The 25,951-nt window shown below is 45.7% G+C and overlaps 1 protein-coding gene across 1 annotated transcript in view; it reads left to right on the top strand.

Moving 5' to 3' along the window:
- lhfpl2b (LHFPL tetraspan subfamily member 2b) overlaps nt 1-25,951 on the top strand; it is a 75,503-nt gene that overhangs the window by 11,823 nt on the left and 37,729 nt on the right. Inside the window, exon 2 of the mRNA XM_070879770.1 lies at nt 11,488-12,294. Coding sequence (XP_070735871.1) covers nt 11,865-12,294 — 430 coding nt within the window. The 5' untranslated portion in view covers nt 11,488-11,864. The remainder of the gene's footprint in view (nt 1-11,487; nt 12,295-25,951) is intronic.

Below are 25,951 nucleotides of genomic sequence, written 5' to 3' on the forward strand. Positions count from 1 at the left end.
GGCCCTGCAAATCTTGGGGAATCAAGGGATATGGGGATTGGACGGGAAAGTGGAGTTGAGGTAGAAGATTAGCCATGATTTTCTTGAATGGTGGAGCAGGCTTGAGGGGTGAATGGGCCTACTCCTGCTCCTAATTCTTATGTTCTTCTATTTGTTATGTTCTTGCAAGCTCTGCCCTTCCAGCTCCAGCTCACAATGAGGCTACAGTTATGTAATGGCACCATATCGCCTAATCTTGCACTGGTATCACTTGACGTCCTGAATAGTCAAGTTCTGTGTGTTTAGCTGTAGTCATCTGTTTAAATAAGTATGAACCATATGCCCTATGTATCCTGCAAATGGATTACATGTATGAACCACATGCCAAATGTCATCATCATAGGCAGTCCCTCGGAATCAAGGACGACTTGCTTCCACTCTTAACATGAGTTCTTAGGTGGCTGAACAGTCCAATACAAGAACCACAGTCTCTGTCACAGGTGGGACCGATAGTCGTTGAGGGAAGGGTGGGTGGGGAGTCTGGTTTGCCACACGCTCTTTCTGCTGCCTGCGCTTGGTTTCTGCATGCTCTCGGTGACGAGACTCGAAATGCTCAGCGCCCTCCCAGATGCACTTCCTCCACTTAGAGCCAAATGTATCCTGCAAATGGATTACATGTCAAGGCCACTTAGTTGCCAAAAAATAAAACACCCTTTTCACGCTGACAAACCACTCGGGCAAGTGATGAACTCCGTCATGCAGAGGTTTATTTTTCTACAAGTCAGCAGTCCCTGGAATGTATCTACTATTACTGAGAGGAGGCATGTTGTGAGAAAGTGGCTGATGGAGTGAACAGCTATCAAACCCTGACCAGCTGTAGTGTAAATGGATAATCATTTACAGGCGGTCTCTCATTCAGCTGTATTTGTGCAGTCGGGCAATATTGCTAGATGCAATAAGCAGAGGGAGCAGTGCTACATGGGTGGCAGAGGGAGCAGTGCTACATGGGTGGCAGAGGGAGCAGTGATCTACGGGTGGCGGAGGGAGCAGTGCTACATGGGTGGTGGAGGGAGCAGTGCTACATGGGTGGCAGAGGGAGCAGTGATCTACGGGTGGCGGAGGGAGCAGTGCTACATGGGTGGCAGAGGGAGCAGTGCTACATGGGTGGTGGAGGGAGCAGTGCTACATGGGTGGCAGAGGGAGCAGTGCTACATGGGTGGCAGAGGGAGCAGTGCTACATGGGTGGCGGAGGGAGCAGTGCTACATGGGTGGCAGAGGGAGCAGTGCTACATGGGTGGCGGAGGGAGCAGTGCTACATGGGTGGCAGAGGGAGCAGTGATATATGGGTGGCAGAGGGAGCAGTGCTACATGGGTGGCAGAGGGAGCAGTGCTACATGGGTGGCAAGGAGTGATCCAGTTGGGTTAACTTGGCTCTTACAAACCTGTGTAATGTCGGTCAGAAATCAATTGATGGAAATTGCATGTTAGTGCCACACATAATTGATTTAACAGCTTTGGTCTGTATATAGGTATTGGAGTAGGCCATTCTGCCCCTCGAGTCAGTGCCGCCATTAATTTAGATCCTGGCTGATCTTTACCTCAACACTATTTACCGTCTGTTGTTCCATATACCTTGATACCCTTACTGGAAGAAAAATCTAGCGATTTTGGTCTTATAAATTTCCAGCCATTTGGCAGAGTAAGTTGCCTTTTTCCACTACCCTTTGTGTGCTAACGTGCTTCCTGATTTCCTGAATGGTCTAGCTCTAAATTTCATATTTTACCCTCTTGTTCTGGATTTCCTCACCAGAGGAAACAGTTTCTCTGTAACTACACTATCAAATCCCTTTTATAATTTTAAACACTTTGATTAGATCACCCCGCTACCTTGTAAACTCAAGGGAATACCAGCCAAGTTTATGTTGCCTGTCCTCATAATCTAACTCTTTAAGCCCTGGTATCATTCTGGTGAATAGGCGCTATATCCCCTCCAAGACCAATATATTTTCCCTGACGTTCAATGCCCAAAACTGAATGCAGTGGTCTGATCAAGGCTCGTCACAACTGAATCACGTTTGAATTCCGCCCCCTTTTGAGATAAATGCCAATATTCCATTAGCCTTTATGATTACTTTTTGTACCTGTGCAGTAGCTTTTAGTGATTTGTGTACCTGGACACCTAAATCCCTTTGCTCTTCACAGCTCCCAGTCTCTCATCATTAAGAAAATATGCAGAGTAAGCATCTTCACTTTGCCCTCAAATTGCAGATTGCGATTGTGGTATTGGTTTTGCCTTCCTTGGCTGATTTATTGATGCTGTGATTTTTATTCTCGTGGATTTAGTGACACTGTGAATTTTATTTTCAATCAGAAAGTTGTGAGTTCTAGGTCCTGGGTTTCATTTCACTTGCCCTGGCTGACTGAGTCTCTTTGGTTTGTGACCAATGCAGCTTAATCAAGTGCGTTGAGCTAAAGGGATGTGTGGTTAAGAAAAGTCTGGAAGAACCTGCTACCCAGCTTGGATTGTGGTTACTGTGAGCCAGTTCGCAGAGTGGCACTGAAGGCAATGTGCTGGTGAGCTGCTCTGTTAGGCAGATCTGACAGAACTCAACACTCCCCACTTGACTCCATTAGAGATTGCAGAGTACCATTCGAGGTGGCAGTGGGGAAATCTGCCCAGACTATTCTGCCTTGGCCAAAGAGGGTTTTTGTGGGAAGAAGCAATAACTGGGGGAGAGCATGAGGTGAATTGGGCAGTGAATTTAAATTTAAAAAATAAAATGATTTGGGGTGGATTCAGAAAAGGCAGATAATATTGTGTATTTATTCACCAGCTGCTACAGACTACTTTTGGCATTGATCCATTGTCCGTGGATTAAAGAAGGCACTGGATGGTTTCGTGTGGAGTGTGTGTGGGCTGCAAGAGTTTCTCATCTGATAGCAATGTGTAGGGAACAAGCTTCAGGTTAAATGATTTATTCATTGGCTATGAACAAAAACTATGCAAGAACTCTCAGCAGAAGCATCAATACACTTCTGTTGGAATTCTATGTCATGCGAAATGCATTTAGCTAGGCTCCATTGTACATTGTTCCAAATCCTTATTTACATTCCGAATCTCTCACCTGCGGACAGTGATCTATTGGGGTTTCATCGCTAATGGCAATCCTTGCTAGAAAGTGCATGTGTGGACGTCGGGTGAAAACGAGATCAGGCTCAATTGTGATGTTTTGCCTATGAACAAATAGCCTCCCAATATTTACTGTCCAAGCTCGCAGAGGAAAATGGGCACTTGGGGGAGGTACTGGAGGGGGGGGTTGTTGGTGCGTTTGAAACCATTATTGGTTAATATTATCAGGTGGTGGAGCTGTCCCAATGTGTGTGGCAGCTGTAGTCAATTTGTACTCTCTCAGCAGTACTTTCTGTAACAGTGTGAAGCAGGATCCTGGCTTTAATTTCCAGAGTGCATCCTTATTGCTTTATATTGCAGTTACCTCAGAAACATCAGCTAAAACATCAAAATGTGCAAGCAATAAATGGCCACATGGTGGGGTAGATCTTGACTTTGTGCGATAGTGTAAAATGAGTGATAGCAAATCAACAGTGAGTTTTAGTTGGAAGTCAATGGAAATAAAAATCGAAAGATGTAAAACAGGCTACCGACTTGTTATCGCCCGTTAAGATCTTCCCCAGTTTGTGTTCATGGGGTGGGGGATTATCTTGGATTATTGTGACCTAACTTGTGTTGTGCCAACATCTAAATTTCCACAGTAGGAGACATCAGCACGACTGCCAGAGCTGAATCTACACATACGTATGTCATTCTTTATCCGTATTAAATGTAGTTGATGGCATTGTGCAAATTTATCTTCACATCCCATCCAGAACCATAACTGGGAGGTGAAGTCTGTAGCTTAGAAATTCCAGATCTCACAGCCTAATTCAGTGGTTCAACTCCTGACATTTTATTAAATGATGTACAACAGAGAATGTTATACCCTATCTGTGCATTCCTGAACTCTTGCACTCGGATTTCATAACTATGCCATGGTTCTTCCCCGAAATGAACATTTATAAAATGTAATTTGGTTCCCATGAGAAGGGGAAATAAAAACAAAATATTTATTTTCATTAAGTTGCTGTATTAAGGATAAAGGGTTATTCAAATATAAACTTACAAGCTACCTTACAACTGTAACAGAAAGAAAGATTTATCATACTTCAGCTTTCTGTTTGTCAGGCCATTGTAACAACAAATAGCTCTGGCGCTGCTTAATTACAATGCACAGATGCGAATTCACAAAGACTTTCTTTAAAAGTGAAATAATCATTATTGTACTCAATTTAAGGAACGAACAATTGTACTTAGTACAATTTAAAACGGTGAGTATGTTTAAAATTAAATGGCACAACTTTGCCGCTGAGTTACATTGGGAGCAGCTTTTCTGCTACTCCTTGATCTGATAGCTTTAAAAATGTGCTTCCATCAGGGGTCAGATTTTGCCCCTTTCATTAGCAACAGGGTGGCTGTCATTATGAATCATTTGCTACCTGGAATGACCTAACATCCAGGGTTCCACTGCTTGCTGTGTGCCATTATCAGCAGGGACAGAACCAATGGGGAGCTGGTTCTATTGCTGTAGTGCTGACTGAACGCAGGAGCTTGGGCATCTCTGAATGGTAGAACAGAAAAACATCAACACTGCTGAGACATTCTTTCTGGGAAGGGGAAAATGAACAAGCCTATGTTTAGAATCATAGACGTTTACAGCACAGGAAGATGCCTTTCGACCCAAAGTTCTTGCTGGCTCTTTGCTAAAGCAATCCAAAAAAATCCCACTGCCCTGCTGCCTCCCTATATCCTTCGCTTTAAATGTATATCCACTGTTTCCTGAAGAGATGCAATGGTTTCTGCCTCAACTATTCACTGCAGCAAAGCATGCCAAACTGTAACAATCTTTTGCGTAAAGAAATTTCTCCTAACCTCTCTCCTCACTTCCTTACTGACCTTTTTAAAGTAAAAACCCTTTGACGTTAGCACCCCAGCCAGCGGAAATAGCCTTTCCCTTTTCATTCCATTGAAAGCCCTTCATAATTGTAAATAAATGTATTAAATCTCCTCGTAGCCTTCTCTGCTTCAGTGGAAATAGTCCTAGTGTACCAATCTCTCGTCATAGTTCCCTATCATTGGTACCATCTGGTGAATCATCACTATACATTCTCTATAGCTTTGTGTAACTTTGCATGTGTGGAAAGTTAGCTTAAATTTGAATCTGATCAGTCAGACAAATTAGTCTTGGGAATCTGCGAGAATGTTGAGGAAAAGAGTAGCATTTTTACGTTGGTCTTAGCTAGGTGCTATAAGGTAATCACAGTTATTGAGAAGAAACCTAAATGTTTTTGTCTTGCCCACTGTTCCTCTCTCAGTACATTTCTGATCTCCGCCATGCTGTTGTTCTGAGAGGCTGAGCAGGTGACTGACATTTGGGAACTTGTGCCACAATTGGGCGAGCTGTCCCACAGACTAGTCAAGCAACAGCCTGACATAGTCATACTCACAGAATCATACCTTTCAGCCAAAGTCCCAGACTCCTCCATCACCATCCCTGAGTATGTCCTGTCCCACTGGCACCATTACTGACCGAGCTGGCCGAGTCCTGAAGGACATAGCTGCCAAACTGGGCTAGTGGTGAGAGAATTACCTACTTGACCTCATTCTCACCAATCTACCTGTCACAGATGCATCTGTCCATGACAGCATTGGTAGCAGTGACCACCGCACAGTCCTTCTGGAGACAAAATCCCGTCTTCACACTGAGGACGCCCTCTATCATGTGTGGCACTGCCACCCACGCTAAATGGGACAGATTCAGAACAGATCTAGCAGCTCAAAACTGGGCATCCATGAGGTGCTGTGGGCCATCAGCAGCAGCAGAATTGTATTCACTACAATCTGTAACCTCATGGTCCGGCATATCCCTCACTCTACCATTACCATTCAGCCAGGAGACCAACCCTGGGTCAACGAGGAATGCAGAAAAACATGCCAGGAACAGCACCAGACATACCTAAAGATGAGGTCCCAATCTGGGGAAGCTGCATCAGAGGACTACATGTATGCTAACCAGCAGAAGCAGCATGCTATAGACAGAACTAAGCAATCCCACAATCAATGGATCAGATCAAGGCTCTGCAGTCCTGCCACATCCAGTCATGAATGGTGGTGGACAATTAAACAACGAACGGGAGGAGGAGACTCCATGAATATCCCCATCCTCGATGATGGCAGAACCCAGCTCATGAGTGCAAAAGACAAGGCTGAAACATTTGCAACCATCTGCAGCCAGAAATGCCGAGTGAATGATCCCCATCACCCTCCTCCTGAGGTCCCCACCATCACAGAAGCAAAACTTCAGCCAATTCAATTCATTCCACATGATATCAAAAAACGGCTGAGTGCACTGGATACAGCAAAGGCTATGTGTCCCGACAACATCCCGGCTGTAGTACTGATGAATTGTGCTCCAGAATTATCTTTGCCTCTAGCTAAGCTGTTCCAGTACAGCTACAACACTGGCATCTACCCAACAATTTGGAAAACTGCTCAGGTATGTCCTGTCCATAAAAAGCAGGACAAATCCAATTCGTCCAATTACCGTCCCATCAGTCTACTCTCAGTCATCAGCAAAGTGATGGAAGGTGTTGTCGACAGTGCTATCAAGCGGCCCTTACCAATAACCTGATCATCGATGCTGAGTTTGTGTTGAGCCAGGACCACATCGGCTCCAGACCTCATTACAGCCTTGGTCCAAAATGGACAAGAGCTGAATTCCAGAGGTGAAATGAGAGTGACTGCCCTTGACATCAAGGCAGCATTTGACCAAGTTAAGAAGCTCTAGTAAAATTGAAGTAAATGGGAATCAGAGGGAAAGCTCTCCACTGGTTGGAGTCATACCTAGCACAAAGGAAGTTGGTTGTGGTAATTGGAGGTCAATCATCTCAGCCTCAGGACATAGGGCCCAAATTTCCCATGAGTTGCACTGTTTTTTTTTGGTGTAACTTGATTTTTCTGGTGTATCTTTTTAGTTGCAAATATGGCCATTTAATTTGCGCCGGTGTAAGTGAGTTAGTTAGGTTTTTTGTTAGGTCAGTTTCTTTTCAAAAGGGGGCGTTCCCAGCCACTTACAGCTTTTATGCCAATTTGGCCAGAAAAAACTAACTTAGGGCAGCGTATGGGTCCACGTTTGTCCACATGGAAAGACCTTACTTACAGTTAAGGAATCGGCGCAAGTAACTATATTTAAAGCACCACCAAGCACCAAACAAAGCACAAAAAGTAATAAGCAATGAATTGACAAATAAAATAGAAGGAACACTGCCCTTAAAGCACCAAGACCAAAGTAATAAGCAATCAATAAATAAAAAATAAAAAAATAGAAGGAACCATGCACCTGAAGCACCAAAATCAATCAGTAAATAACAAATAAAAAATAGAAGTCCTACCTTAGGGAACACAGCGGGCCGATGAGGGAGCCCATTTGGCCAGGGCTAGGAGGGGGAGGAGAGGGGGGTGGGGAGGCGAGGGAGGGGAGGGGAGAGGAGGGGGGAAGAGAGAGATGGGGGGGAGAGAGGAGGAGGGGGAGGGAGGAGAGGAGAGGGTGAGAGGAGAGAGGAGGAGGGGGAGGGAGAGGGAGGAGAGGAGAAGGAGAGAGGAAGAGGGGGGAGAGCAGGGGGGGAGGTGGAAGTACCATCTTGATCACATGGTACAAATCCTCTGGAAGGTCTGGAGCCACCCCTTGGACTTCAGCATCCTGAGGATCTTGTTCTCCCAAGATACAATGGACGTTCCCTCCGCTCAGGTGCATCTGTTCCTGCTGTCGGGGCCGCTTACTGGGCTGCCTGTGCGACGCAGTTACTCCCGTCCTCGTGCACAGAGGGCCTGGCTTCACGTTTGGGGCACTGATCTTGGAGGCTTTGGTGATGACCGCTTGCTGATGACAATAGTCTACAAACCCCTTCAGAGTCCTGTAAGAGTTTGGCATGTCTAGACTGATGTCCGGCATGGCATCAAACACCCGCATGAATACTTGGTTCATCTGGTCGAGAGTTACAAACCCAGACCCCCAGAAACTCTTCAGGAGTTTAACAATCAGGTCAGAGTGGACACAGCCTGCAGAGGGGATGAGGGAGCCCATTCGGCCAGGGCTAGGGGCGGCGTGCTTCGGGCCCCTCCCACACAGCCTGCAGTGTGCGTTCGCACATGTACGCAGACTCTAGTGTGCATGTGCACAGGTCCCGGCATTGTTTTCAGCGCCGGGACCCTTGCTCCGCCCCCAATCCATTGGGCCACGCTGTGCCACAACCGAAGAGAGGCTGGGGAGCGGCCAGAATACCGATGTCTTTTTTCGGAGCTCTTGGAGGCGGACAAAAACGGCGCACCTCAGGTGAGGGCGCCAGAAAAACAGGTTAGGGAAATTCTAGCCCATAGCTGCAGGAGTTCCTCAGTGCAGTGTCCAAGGCCCAACCATCTTTAGCTGCTTCATCAATGACCTTGTCTCCATCATAAGGTCAGAAGTGGGGATGTTCGCTGATGATTGCACAGTGTTCTGTTCCATTCGCAACTCCTTAGATAATGAAGCAGTCCATGCCCACATGCAGCAAGACCTGGATGACATTCAGGCCTGGGCTAATAAGTGGTAAGTAACATTCACGCTACACAAGTGGCAAGCAATGACCATCTCCAACAAGCGAGAGTCTAGCCACCTCCCCATGGCATTCAATGGCATTACCATCGCCGAATCCCCCACCATCAACATTCTGGGGGTCCCCGTTGACCAGAAACTTAACTGGACCAGCCACATAAATACAAGAGCAAGACAGAGGCTGGGTAATATGCGGCGAGTGTCTCACGTCCTGACTCCACAAAGCCTTTCACCATCTACAAGGCATAAGTCAGGAGTATAATGGAATACTCTCCACTTGCCTGGATGAGTGCAGCTCCATCAACGCTCAAGAAGCTCGATACTATCCAGGACAAAGCAGCCCGCTTGATTGGCACCCCATCCACCACCTTAAACATTCACTCCCTCCACCACTGGCGTACCGTGGATGCAGTGTGTACCATCTACAAGATGCACTGCAGCAACTTGCCAAGGCTTCTTCGACAGCCCCTCCCAAACCCACGACCTCCACCACCTAAAGGACCAGGGCAGCAGGTACATGGGAACATCACCACCTCCAAGTTCCCCTCCAAGTCACACACCATCCTGACTTGGAATTATATCGCAGTTCCTTCATCGTCACTGGGTCAAAATCCTCTAACTCCCTCCTTAACAGCACTGTGGGAGTACCTTCACCACAAGGACTGCAGCTCCTCAAGAAGGCCGATCACTACCACCTTCTCGAGGGCAATTAGGGATGGGCAATAAATGTTGGCCTTGCCAGCAACGACCAGAGCCCATGAAAGATTAACAAAAAACCTCAGGGATTCATGTTCCATGTGGCCCCTTCATTCGAGTAAACTTTTTTTCTATGTGCAGGATAGAGCGGGTAATGATGCACATTAATCAATGATGCTTTGCACTATACACTTGTCCCTCGGGACTTGAGGGACAAAACCCCATGTGGCTTCGTGCCTCCCTGATAAACCCATCATTCCCCTCGCCAGTTGGAAAATCTATGCTGTAAGTCACAGAGAACGAGAAGGATGTTGAATTATTTCTACAAAGTCAAATTTGATCTCGATCTTCGATGTTTGTCTTGTCAATGTTGGTATTCTGCTTTGTAATTATAAACTGGGTTCGTCTGTTTGACTGTCAAACAGACCTTATCTGGTCATATCTGATGTCAAGTTAACAATAGTTCCATTAAAGTTAAATGTTTACTGTCTTTACTGCTGTGAGTTAACCATTTTGGTGCCAGACTGCTCAAGTAATCTGGTTGAAGTGCAATAAAAAGAACCTGCTTTTATGTAGTGCATTTCATGACGTCCCAACTTAGTTTACAGACAATTGTTTTTATTCATTCTTTGGGTATAGGCATTGCTATCAAGGCCAGCATTTATTGCCCATCCCTAGTTGCCCTTGAGAAGGTGTTGGTGAGCCGCCGCCTTCAACCACTGCAGTCCGTGAGGTGAAGGTACTCCCACAGGACGTACTTTTAAAGTGTAAACTACATTTAGTGAAACCTTTTTAAAAATTTTCTTCTGTGTTCCACCTGTTTGATTTTTCCTCCCTGTGGTATATTTGGAGATGAAAGTTTGGCCAGCTCCTTTGTTGCCAGATGCATTGCTTGGGTGGCCTCCGGATTGATCTTTGTTCTGTATGGAGTTTGCTGATCTCAGCTGAGCCTGCAGTGGAATTGCTCAATGGCCTGTTCCCTGAGCTATGGAAGGAAGAAAATCAGCCCCGCTTCCTGCTCCTGATTATTATCCAGTGGCCTGCATTAGAAAGTGGACTAAGCTGCGATTCCCTTCATGGTCGACCAGCCTGCTAATACAAACTGTCTGGGACATGTATGAAGAATAGGTGAGGTACCAGAGGGTGACCAGCACCCAAGAAGCTGTAGCTCGGCTTCAATCTGTATCTCATGGGAGAAAAGGGAAAAAAAATCAGAATATATATTTTTTAATCTTCCCTAGAGGGGCAACGTGAGCTATGGGGAATACTTATTTAAAATTCTTCCCTATTTCATGTAGAAAAATAATGTACCAACTTAAAAAAAACTATGTTTTATTTCTCAGCTTGTAATAGACATGCAAGTTTGTGTCGTTCTCCCTGTTAGGCCACTCCGTGGGTCGCCCATGGGGTCTGACCCTGTGGTCTAAAATTGTTCCATTGCAAGCGGCAGACACGGTGATTTCTGAAACAGCCCGAAATATGGATCCTGGGATTTCTCGGTAAAACAAGACTACTGGCTGCGTAAATTCAATGCCAACAAATGGTTGCAATTATTTCTGTCTAAAATGAGGGAGCACTTTGAATAAAGAATACTCCCCAGAACCATGCCTTCCTCTTTAAGAATGGCCGAAATAAAATCTTGAGGGAACTTCCTTTCATTAATTCCAGCCTCTTCCATCACAAGAAAGAAAGGCTGACAGCAACTCAGTCCTTGAGCCTAGTTTACAGTGGGTAGATCTAGAGACAGGGGCACTCGCGCCTAGTCATACTCTTTCTCCCTCTCTCTCTCTCTCTCTCTCTCATTAGGTACAGCTATTTACCACAAAAATGCAGTGCTGGGAATAATGAGGTAAAATCTGTTTATCGAATCATGTTTCTGAAATGTACTAATCGCTAGTGCAACAGAGACCTGTTGTTGCACAGCAACAGAAGAAGCATAGAACACAGACAGTTTAGTCTTAGAAGTTTCCAGCTAACTCCGTTTGCCGACTTCTCGTTAGACCTTTCTGTGTATCGGTTCAGAATTTAAATGAAAGTCAGGTCACTTTTCCGCTCAGGGTGGGGCTTCCACTAAAGTAACATTTGCTCTCTCTCTCTCTCTTCCTTGTAGGTGTGTGTTTTTTTTATAGATATGAACAAAGTTGTGGGCAGACCTTGGAACGTCCTCCAGTGAAATGGTAACGTCATGTACCGGCCTGCACACTGATAAAGACACACAAACCCACTGAAACTTGGGTTCCGAGGGAGAATCAATCAGCACAGCACAGACTCGTCAGTTGGCAGATGAACACAGTTGAATGTGACATTTGATTTCTCTCTGTGATGAAGTAAGGATTTACCTTCTCATTGACGCCTCGACCTAACAAATATTACAAGACACCAACTTTCAACTCTGTCTGGGTTTTTTTTTTCAGCCTAAGCATTTTTACTTGGAGTTTATTCAGTGCGGACTGAGCAGAAGGGCTTTGCACCAGTTTGGATTAAACCATGTGTCATGTGATTGTTACCTGTCGCTCGATGCTGTGGACCCTGCTAAGTATTGTGGTGGCCTTTGCCGAACTGATTGCCTTCATGAGCGCGGACTGGCTCGTGGGCAGGCCAAAGGCCAATGGCACTCCTGCCCTCGCAAACCGCTCCAGTACTTGGAAAGATCCCTATCACCCAACTCTGGGCCTCTATGGCCGCTGCATCAAACTGCCACACTTGCTGAACTTAAAACGAGGGAGTCTGTGCGGGCCGTATGCCGAAAGCTTTAACGAGATTGCCAGTGGATTCTGGCAAGCAACGGCTATTTTCCTGGCGACGGGGATTCTCGTTCTGTGTGCCGTGGCTTTTGTGTCGGTCTTTACCATGTGCGTGCAGAGTTTTCTGAAGAAAAGCATTTTTAACATTTGTGGATTACTACAGGGAATCGCAGGTAAGTTTGACCGTAAAGGGGTAGTTTCGCTGAACTGCCACAGAGGTGCTAGGGATTATTTATTGGGGAATGGATTTGTCGAAGGTTAAAGCTGGAAATGACATTTGAGTTTTAGGACAGCTAGCTCAATCCTGATAACAACTCTGCTGAGTCACTCAGTCAAAGAAGTTATTTTACAGTCGGGCGTTGCATATACCTGGAATGGCCACGTGTGTACAAACTGAGTCAGGAGCAAATTGTACCAGATTTTCTTATCCAGAATCACCTTCTAAATGATTTGTATGTAAGTGGGTCTTACTGTAGTTTATACTAAATATTAAAAGGGCTGTCAAAAGTTCCTAAACACACAGTTTTTCCTTCAAGTGCAGCACTGTACTGATAAACTGACCTCTCATACAATGCTCATTGTTCATGGTTCCTTCCTTGATAGATAAAACAACCTCAAAACACCAAGGTCTCTAATGTATTTCCAACGTGTCATGCCCTCCGCACAGCAGTCGGACACAGTATCGGAGAAAGACTGGAGTACATGCTAGGGTTTTGTTTTTCTCCCAGTGTTGAGGAAACCACTTAAGTCTACAAAATATGTTGTGAATTTGATTTAATCTAATTTGGATTTTCACATTTTTGCTGAGTCTCACCATACCTGCCCTGGTCCACACATCCCACGCAAACATGTTTGAAAGCTAGTTGCAAAATAGTTATTTTCAACATCATGGGCTGGGGATAGTTCCATTAAGGTTGGGATGGCCTCAAGGTGAGGATGGAGGAATATATACAATATCATTATAATGTAAACTCACCCTGCTCTTTAGCTTGTTAGACAGGCCTTTAAACAATCCACTCTTTATCAGAAGCTTTTTTTTAAAAGAAGATACGTTGCCAACTATTAATCCCTCTTCGAATTGTTCAGCATTCATTTCCTCAGTGAGTAAATTTAGGGCCAGATGTGGTCATGCAGTCTGGGAGATCCCAAGGTGGCCATTAGTTATGTCAACCTTAAAAGTGTGTTCAGCGGGCTGTTTTCCGCCCCCCACTCACCTCCGGAGGGATAGCATATTGGAGTCACATCCTGTCCACATCTTGCATTCGCACATGCACATGTCCAGCAGGGACTGCTGGATAGCAATGAGTAACAAGTACTCTGGCTAATTTCACTTTCACAACCCGGGTTATGGGGGCCAATTGTAGTGCCCCCCCCACCCCCCCCCCCCAAACACTGTGCCGGCTGAGAGCTAACACACCGCCATCCAGGGTAAGGACCTGGGACTTTCCTTAGTCTGTGCGTTCTCAATTGCTAAGTGGATATACTTCCTAATCCATGGAGGGAGCTCTTGACAGAGTCATTCAGCAGAGGGAACAGAAGCAGCCAGGGGACAGGTCGTGTTACAACAGGTTGACCAGGGAGTGGTATTACGTGGGATCGTCAAACCCTTTCCTGAGGGAATAAAAGAGGGGGAGGGAGTAGTCTTGAATTATAAAATAAGGAAACCACATATCTAGTCAGTTTGATCAGTCTGGTGCACAAATGGTGGCATACTCTGAAACTAGTTTCATTTAGCAATGTCAGCTCAGAGTGAGTTGTTCCAGGATCACAGAAATGCACTTTGTAAACTGGGTGGATTAACTCCCTCACTGCCAGAACAGCAAGACTTTGACTCTATATCAAGTTCCAGAAATTATTCTCATTGGTTTGATTCAGCAAGGGAACCAGCAGAAACCATCCTCCTTCTCACCCTAACAGAACCTGCAAAAGGACATTGACAGGCTAAGTGAGTGGACAAAAATTTGGCAGATGGAGTATAATGTTGGGAAGTGTGATGTCATGCACTTTGGCAGAAAAAATCAAAGAGCAAGTTATTATTTAAATGGAGAAAGATTGCAAAGTGCCGCAGTACAGCGGGACCTGGGGGTACTTGTGCATGAAACACAAAAGGATAGTATGCAGGTACAGCAAGTGATCAGGAAGGCCAATGGTATCTTGGCCTTTATTGCAAAGGGGATGGAGTATAAAAGCAGGGAAGTCTTGCTACAGCTACACAAGGTTTTGGTAAGGCCACACCTGGAATACCGCGTGCAGTTTTGGTTTCCATATTTACGAAAGGATATATTTGCTTTGGAGGCAGTTCAGAGAAGGTTCACTAGGTTGATTCCAGGGATGAGGAGGTTGACTTCTGAGGAAAGGTTGAGTAGGCTGGGCCTCTACTCATTGGAGTTCAGAAGAATGAGAGGTGATCTTATCGAATTGTATAAAATTATGAGGGGGCTCGACAAGGTGGCTGCAGAGAAGATGTTTCCACTGATGAGGGAGAATAGAACTAGAGGGCATGATCTTAGAATATGGGGCCTCCCATTTAAAACTAAGATGAGGAGAAATTTCTTCTCTCAGGGTTGTAAATCTGTGGAATTCGCTGCCTCCGAGAGCTGTGGAAGCTGGGACATTGAATAAATTTAAGACAGAAATAGACAGTTTCTTAAACGATAAGGGGATAAGGGGTTATGGGGAACGGGCAGGGAAGTGGAGCTGAGTCCATGATCAGATCAGCCATGATCTTATTGAATGGTGGAGCAGGCTCGAGTGGCCGTATGGCCTACTGCTGTTCCTACTTCTTATGTTCTTATGATTTCAGGTGGTTAAATTCTTTGGTCTTCAATGTGACTGTGTTGTCATACCAGTTTACAAGGCTCATGGATGAATTCCGCAGTGCAATGATTGAATTTTGTACATCCTTAAAAAATGCACTGAAAATTATTAATAATAACTTTTATTTATATAGTGCCTTCAAAGTAGTAAAACATCCCAAAGCGCTTCTCAGCAGTGTTACAAGACAAAATAGATAAATTTGACACCAAGCCACAAAAGAAGAACTTAAGGCAGATGACCAAAAGCTTGGTTAAAAAGGTAGGTTTTAAGGAGTGTCTTAAAGGAGGAAAGAGAGGTAGAGGTGCAGAGATTTAGGGAGGGAGTTCCAGAGCTTAGGGCCCAGGCAGCTGAAGGCACAGCCACCGATGGTTGAGCAATTATAATGAAGGATGTTCAAGAGGGCAGAATTTGAGGAGCGCAGACATCTTGTGGGATTGTGAGGCTGAAATAGATTACAGAGATAGGGAGGGGCAAGGCCATGGAGTGATTTGTAAACACGGATGGGAATTTTGAAATTGAGGTGTTGTTTAACCGGGAACCAATGTAGGTCAGAAAGCACAGGGGTGATGGGTGATCGTGACTTGGTGCGAGTTAGGACATGGGCTGCTGAGTTTTGCATGACCTCCAACAGAAGGCTGCACAAAATGCTGTCTATATTTGCATCCATTTAGAATAGATTATACCACCAGTCTGATTTTTGAGGGACTTTGGAAAGTTGCACCCCTAGTATTTTTAATTACAAATATGGAATATTTTTATTTCCCGTCTGAGTGCAAGCGGAGAGTAGAATGGCTATGAGATGTGCAACTTCCAGATAGGAGAAGTATTTCCATTATTAGTTTAAACTTGCGGAGTCTAAAGTGAGATTTCCATTTTGAGTCAGTAACTGAACTAAAGTTATCCACTTCAAATGATGGAGCTGTAGCTTGTTAACCCTTTGACTCTCGGGCATTCTCAGTACAAACAGCGGATGGACAGAATAGGGCCACAATTATTCGGTACGGGGAAAAGGTGTGGTGGGTCAGCAGAGAATCTTTTATCAACTTGCATTATGTAAAAAGTAAAGTTTAAAAACTTCATCTTCAACAAAAGTTTTGCAAACCCCGCTGCCGAACATAGCAATGGAATTTGCATTGAAATGTATTAAGGCATCACAGAAACATGCATTACACACAGGTGATGTTGTGATGAAAGTGACCCCAGGCTGTTTTGCAGAACGGTCTGTTGAGCTGTGTGACACTGTATCACTGAATGTTCAATTGTTACACATTTCACTACTAGACCATGCAATCTCATTTGACGTTGGAAAATTCACTCTGTTCTAAAGACTGAAGTAAACATGGATATGTTGTTTATTTTTAAAAAACAGGTTTCTTCAAATTGTTCCCCTAATAATCTAATCATATAAACACTTTACTTTCATTAAAGTTGCTAAAAAGAATACCTTATCTTGTGCTACAATCATATAGGGTAGATGCAGGGAGGATGTTTCCTATGACTAAAGAGTCTAGAACCAGGGGTCATAGTCTCATAATAAGGGGTCAGCCATTTAGGGCTGAGATGAGGAGAAATTTCTTCACTCAGAGGGTGGTGAATCTTTGGAATATTCTACTCCAGAGGGCTGTGGAGGCTGTCGTTGAGCATATTCAAGACCGAGATCGATAAATTTTTGGATATTAAGGGAATCAAGGGATATGGGGATAGTGCACGTAAGTGGAGTTGAGATAGAAGATCAGCCATGATCTCATTGAATGGCAGAGCAGGCTCAATGGGCCGAATGGCCTACTCCTGCCCCTATTTCTTATGTTCTTATTAATGCTACATCAGCAAGAGTAAAAGGAAATTACTACAGATCCAGGCTCAAGACTCATACTCCACAATAGGTTCTACAGTTTCCACATACCAATTGACTCCATGGCAACCTACATACCACACACAGCTCGAATATCTTTCCATGACTCAGTGCATAAATATTGGCTAAGTCCATATGTTCGTTCATTTTTTCCTTAATGAACCAAATTTTTAAAAAAAATATTTTGAACTCTAGTCACTTATCCATTGTACAAAAGGTTTCTAGGGTGAAATGATACTTTACTATCTGTAGACTTGTGGCTTGTGTAAACATTATATCTAGTACCTTGTTATCTGTTCTGTTTAGAACCTTTGATGTATCCTCAGATATTGACTCCTGTGGGCCGAAATTGCCCACCGCCCGAATTGAGGCGCACCTACCAATTTCGATGTGTTCTGGCCATCCCAGGCATTGGAGCTGTCTAACCGTCGAAATTTATCACTTCAGGGATTTTTTTTGAGCGGGGCAGAAGTGGCCTCATCATGGGGGCGGGGCGCAATGGCCATCAATAGCGAGGTGGAATCGGGAGCGGGGCGGAGTAGCCGAAGCTGTCAGTCATCAGTGGCGTGCTGATGACGTCATTGCGCTGACGCGTCACAATGCCTCTCTCCTTCAGTTAAAGGGGAGGGCCGCTGCGAACTCTGCAGCCACTTTGGTGGCAAACAGTGGGCCACCGGGGAGGGTTTCGGCCGGGCCAGCGGCCTGGCACCCAGATCAAAAAAAATAACATGCTGTCACCGGCAGCACCACCTCCCCTTTAAGGGCAGCCGTGCCGCTAAGCCACAGGCAGTGTACTGAGGGGAAATTTCGGGAAGGGGTCCCCGCCGGTCGGTAAGGAGTCAGCGAGTGCACGCCGCGGCGGGAAAACAGGCGGCGTGGTCCCGGACACCACTCCAAACCTGAGGAAGGGCAATTTTAAAAAATGGCGGCCCCTCCACGGAGACTCGCCGACCAATCCGCACCGACCCCTGGTGGCTGCTTTCAGGCAGCCAAAGGCCTGATAGAAAGGGGCAATTTCAGCCCCTATATCCAGTACCTTGTTATCTGTTCTGTTTAGAACCCTCGATGTATACTCAGGTTTTGACTCCTGAGGTACAGTAACTGTTTAAATACAGAGGATCGAGAGGTACTTCTATTAAAATGCATTGTGTGCAGACACACTGCTTTGAGTAATTTTCTGAGTATGGGCTACTTGTGGTTCCCCACTGCCAACACATACGTGGAACATTACCAACAGTGGCAATATAGCTTTATATCTAGGTATATCCAGAATAACTTTGGAATAGCAACATTTTAACTGTTACCCCTTCATGAGGAATGTCATTCAGTGCTTTGCCAGTGCCCACACAAACAGAAAACTGATTGGAATCATCCCGTATAGAGTCTAACATGACTTGGAGCGAAGCTGTCATTTGATCGCAGGGTGCAGATTACATTTTTTTAAATCACTCGAGTTTTGCTTTCATAGTTGATGACACTATCATGTCTTTGATTTAATTGCTGCCTGGTAATCACTCCTAAGTACTTGTGTTTTCTACCTCTTCCAGAAGTTTTATAACTCATGTAGTCATATGAAAAGTCAGGACGTTATCAGCTTTTCTCGCATGTGTTTAAGGGTCGGAGTGAAATATCATTAAGGGAGTCGCAGTCCAATTGCCACACAAATGGAGGTTCACAGGGCAAGTCTTTCACAATGAATAACATTTACGTTATCAGTTCAAGATAAAATGAGACATGTTTCATGCTAAGAAGTTTCCAGTGCCTTGTCGGCTAAAGATAAGGGGCCAGTGAGGGGCTTGACAGACAAAGGTTTTATCTTTGTGCAAGTCATTCATACTATGTTTTCTTATTATTTTGGCACAAAGTGGGTTTCCAGACTGTTCATGTACAATAATAGGAAGGCATTCACGCTCTATAAGGTGATGGTAAGGAAAATTCAGATGTCAAACGGTTAAATGGTGATTTTAAAAACTTTCAATGCAGTTCTGGAAAGACAGCACCTCTGGCCAAGCAAAAGACTAGCAGCTCAGTGGTTTTTTTACTTCTCAGTGTTATGAAAACAGCGAGTGGCTGGTTGATGAGTTAGCGAGGGGTGCTCTGAGAATGCCACTACTTTGCTTCAGCTCTTTGCACTTGGAGTTGCAGCGCTGCCTGCAGACGTACTCAAGCGGGCTATGACCTAGAGGATGCACATGTGAGTCGTAGCCGTTGTTTCGAATCTCTGTTCTGGCACTTGCCAGGACAGTCAGTTGGTTGGCAGTCTGGGGCATTGCCTGCAGCTGCCACGGTGTCTGAAACCCCAACTCCCAGGAGTTTAAAAATATTTCCCTTTTCTTTCTGTGAACTGTAATTCAAACATCTGAGGATGGTCTTTTCCCAAGTTCGTCAGTGAATGAATGCATTTAAAAGTCTGGGGAGTAGTTTACAAAACTTTAACATTGATATTCTGGGAATACTGTAGCTACACCCCATGAGCAGAGTATCAAATTCTGCTCTTCAAACACTTTTTTTTGCATTTGAAATTTGGGACATACTCTTTGGGCAGGAGCTGATCATTTCTCAGAATATGTCATCAGCTTTGGCACACGATTTTTGTCTAGTTATTGTACAGCAGCTATCGGGCCATCAGTCTCGCAAGTCTATTCCAAGATGTACCCTCAATCCTCATAAAGACTCATAAATTCTTTTTTAAATAATTCTGGTTATTTTAGTATATCTGAGTGTATTGTGCTTGTTGGTTGTTTTTGAATTGTTCTTACAGAACCATAGGGGGAAAAATTGCCTCTCACCCCGATTGGGGGCGGGACCGCGACTTTTATCACCCGGCCCCGAAGTCCCGCCCCCGATGTGGAATTGGGCCGTATGCGCATCAAGGGGGTGGGGGGCCGCTGTGCGCTCCGCAGTCCCTTTAGTGGCCAGCTGATTGACCGGGCCAATGGCCCGGCACCCAAAGCGGAGTGCCAAGCTGCATGATGGCGGCCCGGTCGACATGAGGGCCGCCGTTGTCGGTCCGACGCAAGAGTCAGCCGACAAAATAAAATGTCTGCCCGGGGCGCTAATGGCCTCCCCTTTAAGGGGCGCCCTGGCGGCGAATGTCCGCCAGCTTCAAAGGGAATGGCGCGGGGCGATGACGGCGTGGGGCGCACGGCAATGACATCATCGCCGGTTACGCACCGGCCTGGGGCGCTAATCACAGGGTGCAGTGCTCCCAGGATGGCGCCCCCCCCCCCCAAACCTCCCGGGCAATTTCCTGGGGGGGCTGTGCCCCCCTACCTCCCCCCCAGTCAAAAATGCCATTGCGAACCCCCCCCCCCCCAGAGGCGCTAACAGGGCTATAAAAAGGAGCATCGAATTTTACAGCACAGAAAGAGATAATTCGACCCATCGTGCCAGTGCCAGCTCTCCAAAAGAATTATTCACTTAGGCTGACACTCCAATTCAGTATGGAGAGAAACATTAAACTCAGGCCCCATCAATTGCGGAGGGGGGGGCTCACAATTAATCAAACACCATCCAGGCGCACAGATATGTAAGAGTAAGAAATCAGAAACAGATTAAGGGAGGATGGCAGGCTCCATTGGGAGCTGTCAGTTTTTAAGGTAAAATAAAGGACTGTGATCTATTTTTGAACCCTTGAACTCGCCTGAGACACCAGTGAAAACAAGGTAACATAAAAGGGGTATGGAAAAATTCAAATGGGAACATGAGGCAGAGAAAACTTTAGGGGGACCATTTGAGAGAAATAATGTTAAAACTATTTGAGAGAAGAAGAAATAACTTGCATTTATATAGCACATTTCATGTCCTCAGGACGTCAAAGCATTTTACAGCCAATAAAGTACGTTTGAAGTCTAGTCATTGTTGTAATGTAGGGAACTGCGACAGCCAATTTGCACACAGCAAGGTCTCACATACATCATCATTATCATAGGCAGTCCCTCAAAATCGAGGAAGACTTGCTTCCACTCTAAAAGTGAGTTCTCAGGTGACTTTACAGTCCAATACGGGAATTACAGTCTTTTTAACAGATGGGGCAGACAGTGGTTGAAGGAAAGGGTGGACAGGGAGCCTGGTTTGCCGCACACTCCTTCCGCTGTCTGCGCTTGGTTTCTGCATGCTCTCGGCGATGAGACTCGAGGTGCTCAGCGCCCTCCCGGATGCTCTTCCTCCACTTTGTGCTATCTTGGGCCAGGGATTCCCAGATGCCGGTGGGGATGTTACACTTTATCAAGGAGGCTATGAGGTTGCCCTTGAAGCGTTTCCTCTGCCCACCTGGGGCTCGCTTGCTGTGCAGGAGTTCGAGTAGAACACTTGCTTAGGGAGTCTCATGTCGGGCATGCGGGCGATGTGGCCTGCCCAACGGAGCTAGTTGAGTGTGGTCACCACTTCGATGCTGGGGTTGTTGGCCTGATCGAGAACACTGACATCGGTGCGTCTATCCTCCCAGTGGATTTGCAGAATCTTGCGAAGGCAGCGCTGGTGGTACTTCTCCAGCGCTTTGAGGTGTCTACTGTATATGGTCCACGCCTCTGAGCTATATGGGAGGGCGGGTATCACTACTGCCCTGTAAACCATAAGCTTGGTGCCAGATTTGAGGTCCAGGTCTTCAAACACTCTCTTCCTCAGGTGACCGAAGGCTGCGCTGGGGCACAGGAGGCGGTGTTGGACCTCGTCATCGATGTCTGTCCTTGCTGATAGTAGGCTCCCGAGGCCGTGCCGTGGATTTTGATGACTGGGGGGCAGTGCTGTGTGGCGGGGTCAGGTTGGTGGAGGGCCTTTGTCTTATGGATGTTTAGCCTAAATCCCATGCTTTCGTACGCCTCAGTGATGGTGTTGACGATGGCTTGGAGTTCGGTCTCGGAGTGTGTGCAGACGCAAACATCGTCCGCGTTCTGTTGTTCAGTGACAGAGGATGGGACGACCTTGGATCTATCCTGGAGGCAACGTAGGTTGAACAGGTTCCTATTGGTTCAATAGTTTAGTTCCACTCCAGTGGGAGCTTGTTGATAGTGAGATGGAACATTGCAGCGAGGAAGATCAAGAAGAGCGTTGGTGCGATGACGCAGCCCTGCTTGACCCCGGTCCAGACGTGGATTGGGTCTGTAATGGATCCGTTGGTCAGGATCACGGCCTGCAAGTCGTCATGGAGCAGGCGGAGGATGGTAACAAACTTTTGGGGGCAGCCAAAACGGAGGAGGATGCTCCATAGTCGCTCACAGTTAATAGTGTCAAAGGCCTTTGTGAGGTCAAAGGCGGCCATGTTATAAGGGTTGATGCTGTTCCCTGCATTTCTCTTGTAGTTGTAGCGCAGTGAAGATCATGTCCGTTAGTGGACGGAATCTGCATTGTGACTCTGGGAGGAGTTCTTCAGCCACAGGGAGAAGACAGTTGAGGAGGATTCTTGCGATGACTTTCCCAGTGGCCGACAGCAGGGAGATTCCTCTGTAGTTGCCGCAGTCGAACTTGTCCCCTTTTTTGAAGATGGTCACGATTACAGCATCTCTGAGACCTGGCATGCTCGCCTCCCTCCAGATAAGAGAGATGAGGTCATACATTCATGCCAATAGTGCTTCTCCACCATAATTTAGTGTCTCAGCGGGGATTCCATCTGCTCCTGATGCCTTGTTCTTGAGCTGACAGATGGCCTTTTCTACCTTGTGCCGGGCTGGGGATTGCCGAGAGGGTGGCGGGTAGCATGCTGCGGGATAGAGTCGAGGACACTCGTGTCGAAGGCAGAGTCTCGATTAAGGAGACCTTCGAAGTGCTCCTTCCAGTGGGTCCTTACATACAGCAATTAAATAATTGACCAGGTCACCAGTTTTAGGAGTGGGTTAAGGGATAAATGTTGGCTAGGACTATTCTAGTACCGTGGGATCTTTTACACCCACCTGAAAGGCAGAAAGGGCCTCGCTTTTTAACATCTTTGCTGGAGTTCTTTGAGGATGTAACGAGCAGGGAGGATAAGGGGGAACCAGTGGATGTGGTGTATTTGGATTTCCAGAAGGCATTCAATAAGGTGCCACATAGAAGGTTACTGCACAAGATAAGTGCTCACGGGGTTGGGGGTAATATATTTAGCATAGATAGAGGATTGGCTAACTAACAGAAAACATAGAGTTGGAATAAATGGGTCATTTTCAGCTTGGCAAACTGTAACTAGTGGGGTGCCACAGGGATCGGTGCTGGTGCCTCAACTATTTACAATTTATATTAATGACTTGGATGAAGGGGCCGAGTGTAATGTACCCAACTTTGCTAATGATACAAAGATGGGTGGGAAAGCAAGTTGTGATGGGTGGGAAAGCAAAAAATCTTTAAAGGGATATAGACTGGCTAAGTGAGTGGACAAACATTTGGGAGATGGAGTATATTGTGGGAAAGTGTGAGGTTATCCACTTTGGTAGGAAAAATAAAAAAGCAAATTATTATTTAATTGGAGAGAAATTACAAAATGGTGCAGTACAGTGGGTCCTCCGGTCCTTGTGCATGAAACATAAAAAGTTAGTATGCAGGCCCAGCAAATAATCAGGAAGGCACATGGAATATTGGCCTTTATTACAAAGAGGGTGGAGTATAGAAACATAGAAAATAGGTGCAGGGGTAGGCTATTCGGCCCTTCTAGCCTGCACCGCCATTCAATGAGTTCATGGCTGAACATGCAACTTCAGTACCCCATTCCTGCTTTCTCGCCATACCCCTTGATCCCCCTAGTAGTAAGGACTTTATCTAACTCCCTTTTGAAAATATTTAGTGAATTGGCCTCAACAACTTTCTGTGGTACAGAATTCCACAGGTTCACCACTCTCTGGGTGAAGAAGTTTCTCCTCATCTCGGTCCTAAATGGCTTACCCCTTATCCTTAGACTGTGTCCCCTGGTTCTGGACTTCCCCAACATTGGGAACATTCTTCCTGCATCTAACCTATCTAAACCCATCAGAATTTTAAACGTTTCTATGAGGTCCCCTCTCATTCTTCTGAACTCCAGTGAATACAAGCCCAAATTGATCCAGTCTTTCTTGATAGGTCAGTCCCACCATCCCGGGAATCAGTCTGGTGAACCTTCGCTGCACTCCCTCAATAGCAGACCAAAACTGTACACAATACTCCAGGTGTGGCCTCACCAAGGCCCTGTACAAATGTAGCAACACCTCCCTGCCCCTGTACTCAAATCCCCTTGCTATGAAGGCCAACATGCCATTTGCTTTCTTAACCACCTGCTGTACCTGCAAGCCAACCTTCAATGACTGATGTACCATGACACCCAGGTCTCGTTGCACCTTCCCTTTTCCTAATCTGTCACCATTCAGATATTAGTCTGTCTCTCTCTTTTTACCACCAAAGTGGATAACCTCACATTTATCCACATTATACTTCATCTGCCATGCATTTGCCCACTCACCTAACCTATCCAAGTCACTCTGCAGCCTCATAGCATCCTCCTTGCAGCTCACACTGCCACCCAACATAGTGTCATCCGCAAATTTGGAGATACTACATTTAATCCCCTCGTCTAAATCATTAATGTACCCCACTAGTCACTGCCTGCCATTCTGAAAAGTACCCATTTACTCCTACTCTTTGCTTCCTGTCTGACAACCAGTTCTCAATCCACGTCAGCACACAACCCCCAATCCCATGTGCTTTAACTTTGCACATTAATCACTTGTGTGGGACCTTGTCGAAAGCCTTCTGAAAGTCCAAATACACCACATCAACTGGTTCTCCCTTGTCCACTCTACTGGAAACATCCTCAAAAAATTCCAGGAGATTTGTCAAGCATGATTTCCCTTTCACAAATCCATGCTGACTTGGACCAATCATGTCACCTCTTTCCAAATGCGCTGCTATGACATCCTTAATAATTGATTCCATCATTTTACCCACTACTGATGTCAGGCTGACCGGTCTATAATTCCCTGTTTTCTCTCTCCCTCCTTTTTTAAAAAGTGGGGTTACATTGGCTACCCTCCACTCCATAGGAACTGATCCAGAGTCTATGTAATGTTGGAAAATGACTGTCAATGCATCTGCTATTTCCAAGGCCACCTCCTTAATACTCTGGGATGCAGTCCATCAGGCCCTGGGGATTTATCGGCCTTCAATCCCATCAATTTCCCGAACACAATTTCCCGACTAATAAAGATTTCCCTCAGTTCCTCCTCCTTACTAGACCCTCTGACCCCTTTTATATCCGGAAGGTTGTTTGTGTCCTCCTTAGTGAATACCGAACCAAAGTACTTGTACAATTGGTCTGCCATTTCTTTGTTCCCCGTTATGACTTCCCCTGATTCTGACTGCAGGGGACCTACGTTTGTCTTTACTAACCTTTTTCTCTTTATATATCTATAGAAACTTTTGCAATCCGTCTTAATGTTCCCTGCAAGCTTCTTCTAGTACTCCATTTTCCCTGCCCTAATCAAACCCTTTGTCCTCCTCTGCTGAGTTCTAAATTTCTCCCAGTCCCCGGGTTCGCTGCTATTTCTGGCCAATTTGTATGCCACTTCCTTGGCTTTAATACTATCCCTGATTTCCCTTGATAGCCACGGTTGAGCCACCTTCCCTTTTTTATTTTCACGCCAGACAGGAATGTACAATTGTTGTAGTTCATCCATGCAGTCTCTAAATGTCTGCTATTGCCCATCCACAGTCAACCCCTTAAGTATCATTCGCCAATCTATCCTAGCCAATTCACGCCTCATACCTTCAAAGTTACCCTTCTTTAAGTTCTGGACCATGGTCTCTGAATTAACTGTTTCATTCTCCATCCTAATGCAGAATTCCACCATATTATGATCACTCTTCCCCAAGGGGCCTCGCACAACGAGATTGCTAACTAATCCTCTCTCATTACACAACACCCAGTCTAAGATGGCCTCCCCCCTAGTTGGTTCCTCAACATATTGGTCTAGAAAACCATCCCTTATGCACTCTAGGAAATCCTCCTCCACCGTATTGCTTCCAGTTTGGCTAGCCCAATCTATGTGCATGTTAAAGTCACCCATTATAACTGCTGCACCTTTGTTGCATGCACCCCTAATTTCCTGTTTGATGCCCTCCCCAACATCATGACTACTGTTTGGAGGTCTGTACACAACTCCCACTAACGCTTTTTGCCCTTTGGTGTTCTGCAGCTCTACCCATATAGATTCCACATCATCCAA

This window comes from Pristiophorus japonicus, chromosome 1 (genome assembly GCF_044704955.1).
Source record: "Pristiophorus japonicus isolate sPriJap1 chromosome 1, sPriJap1.hap1, whole genome shotgun sequence".
Classification (NCBI taxonomy): domain Eukaryota; kingdom Metazoa; phylum Chordata; class Chondrichthyes; family Pristiophoridae; genus Pristiophorus; species Pristiophorus japonicus.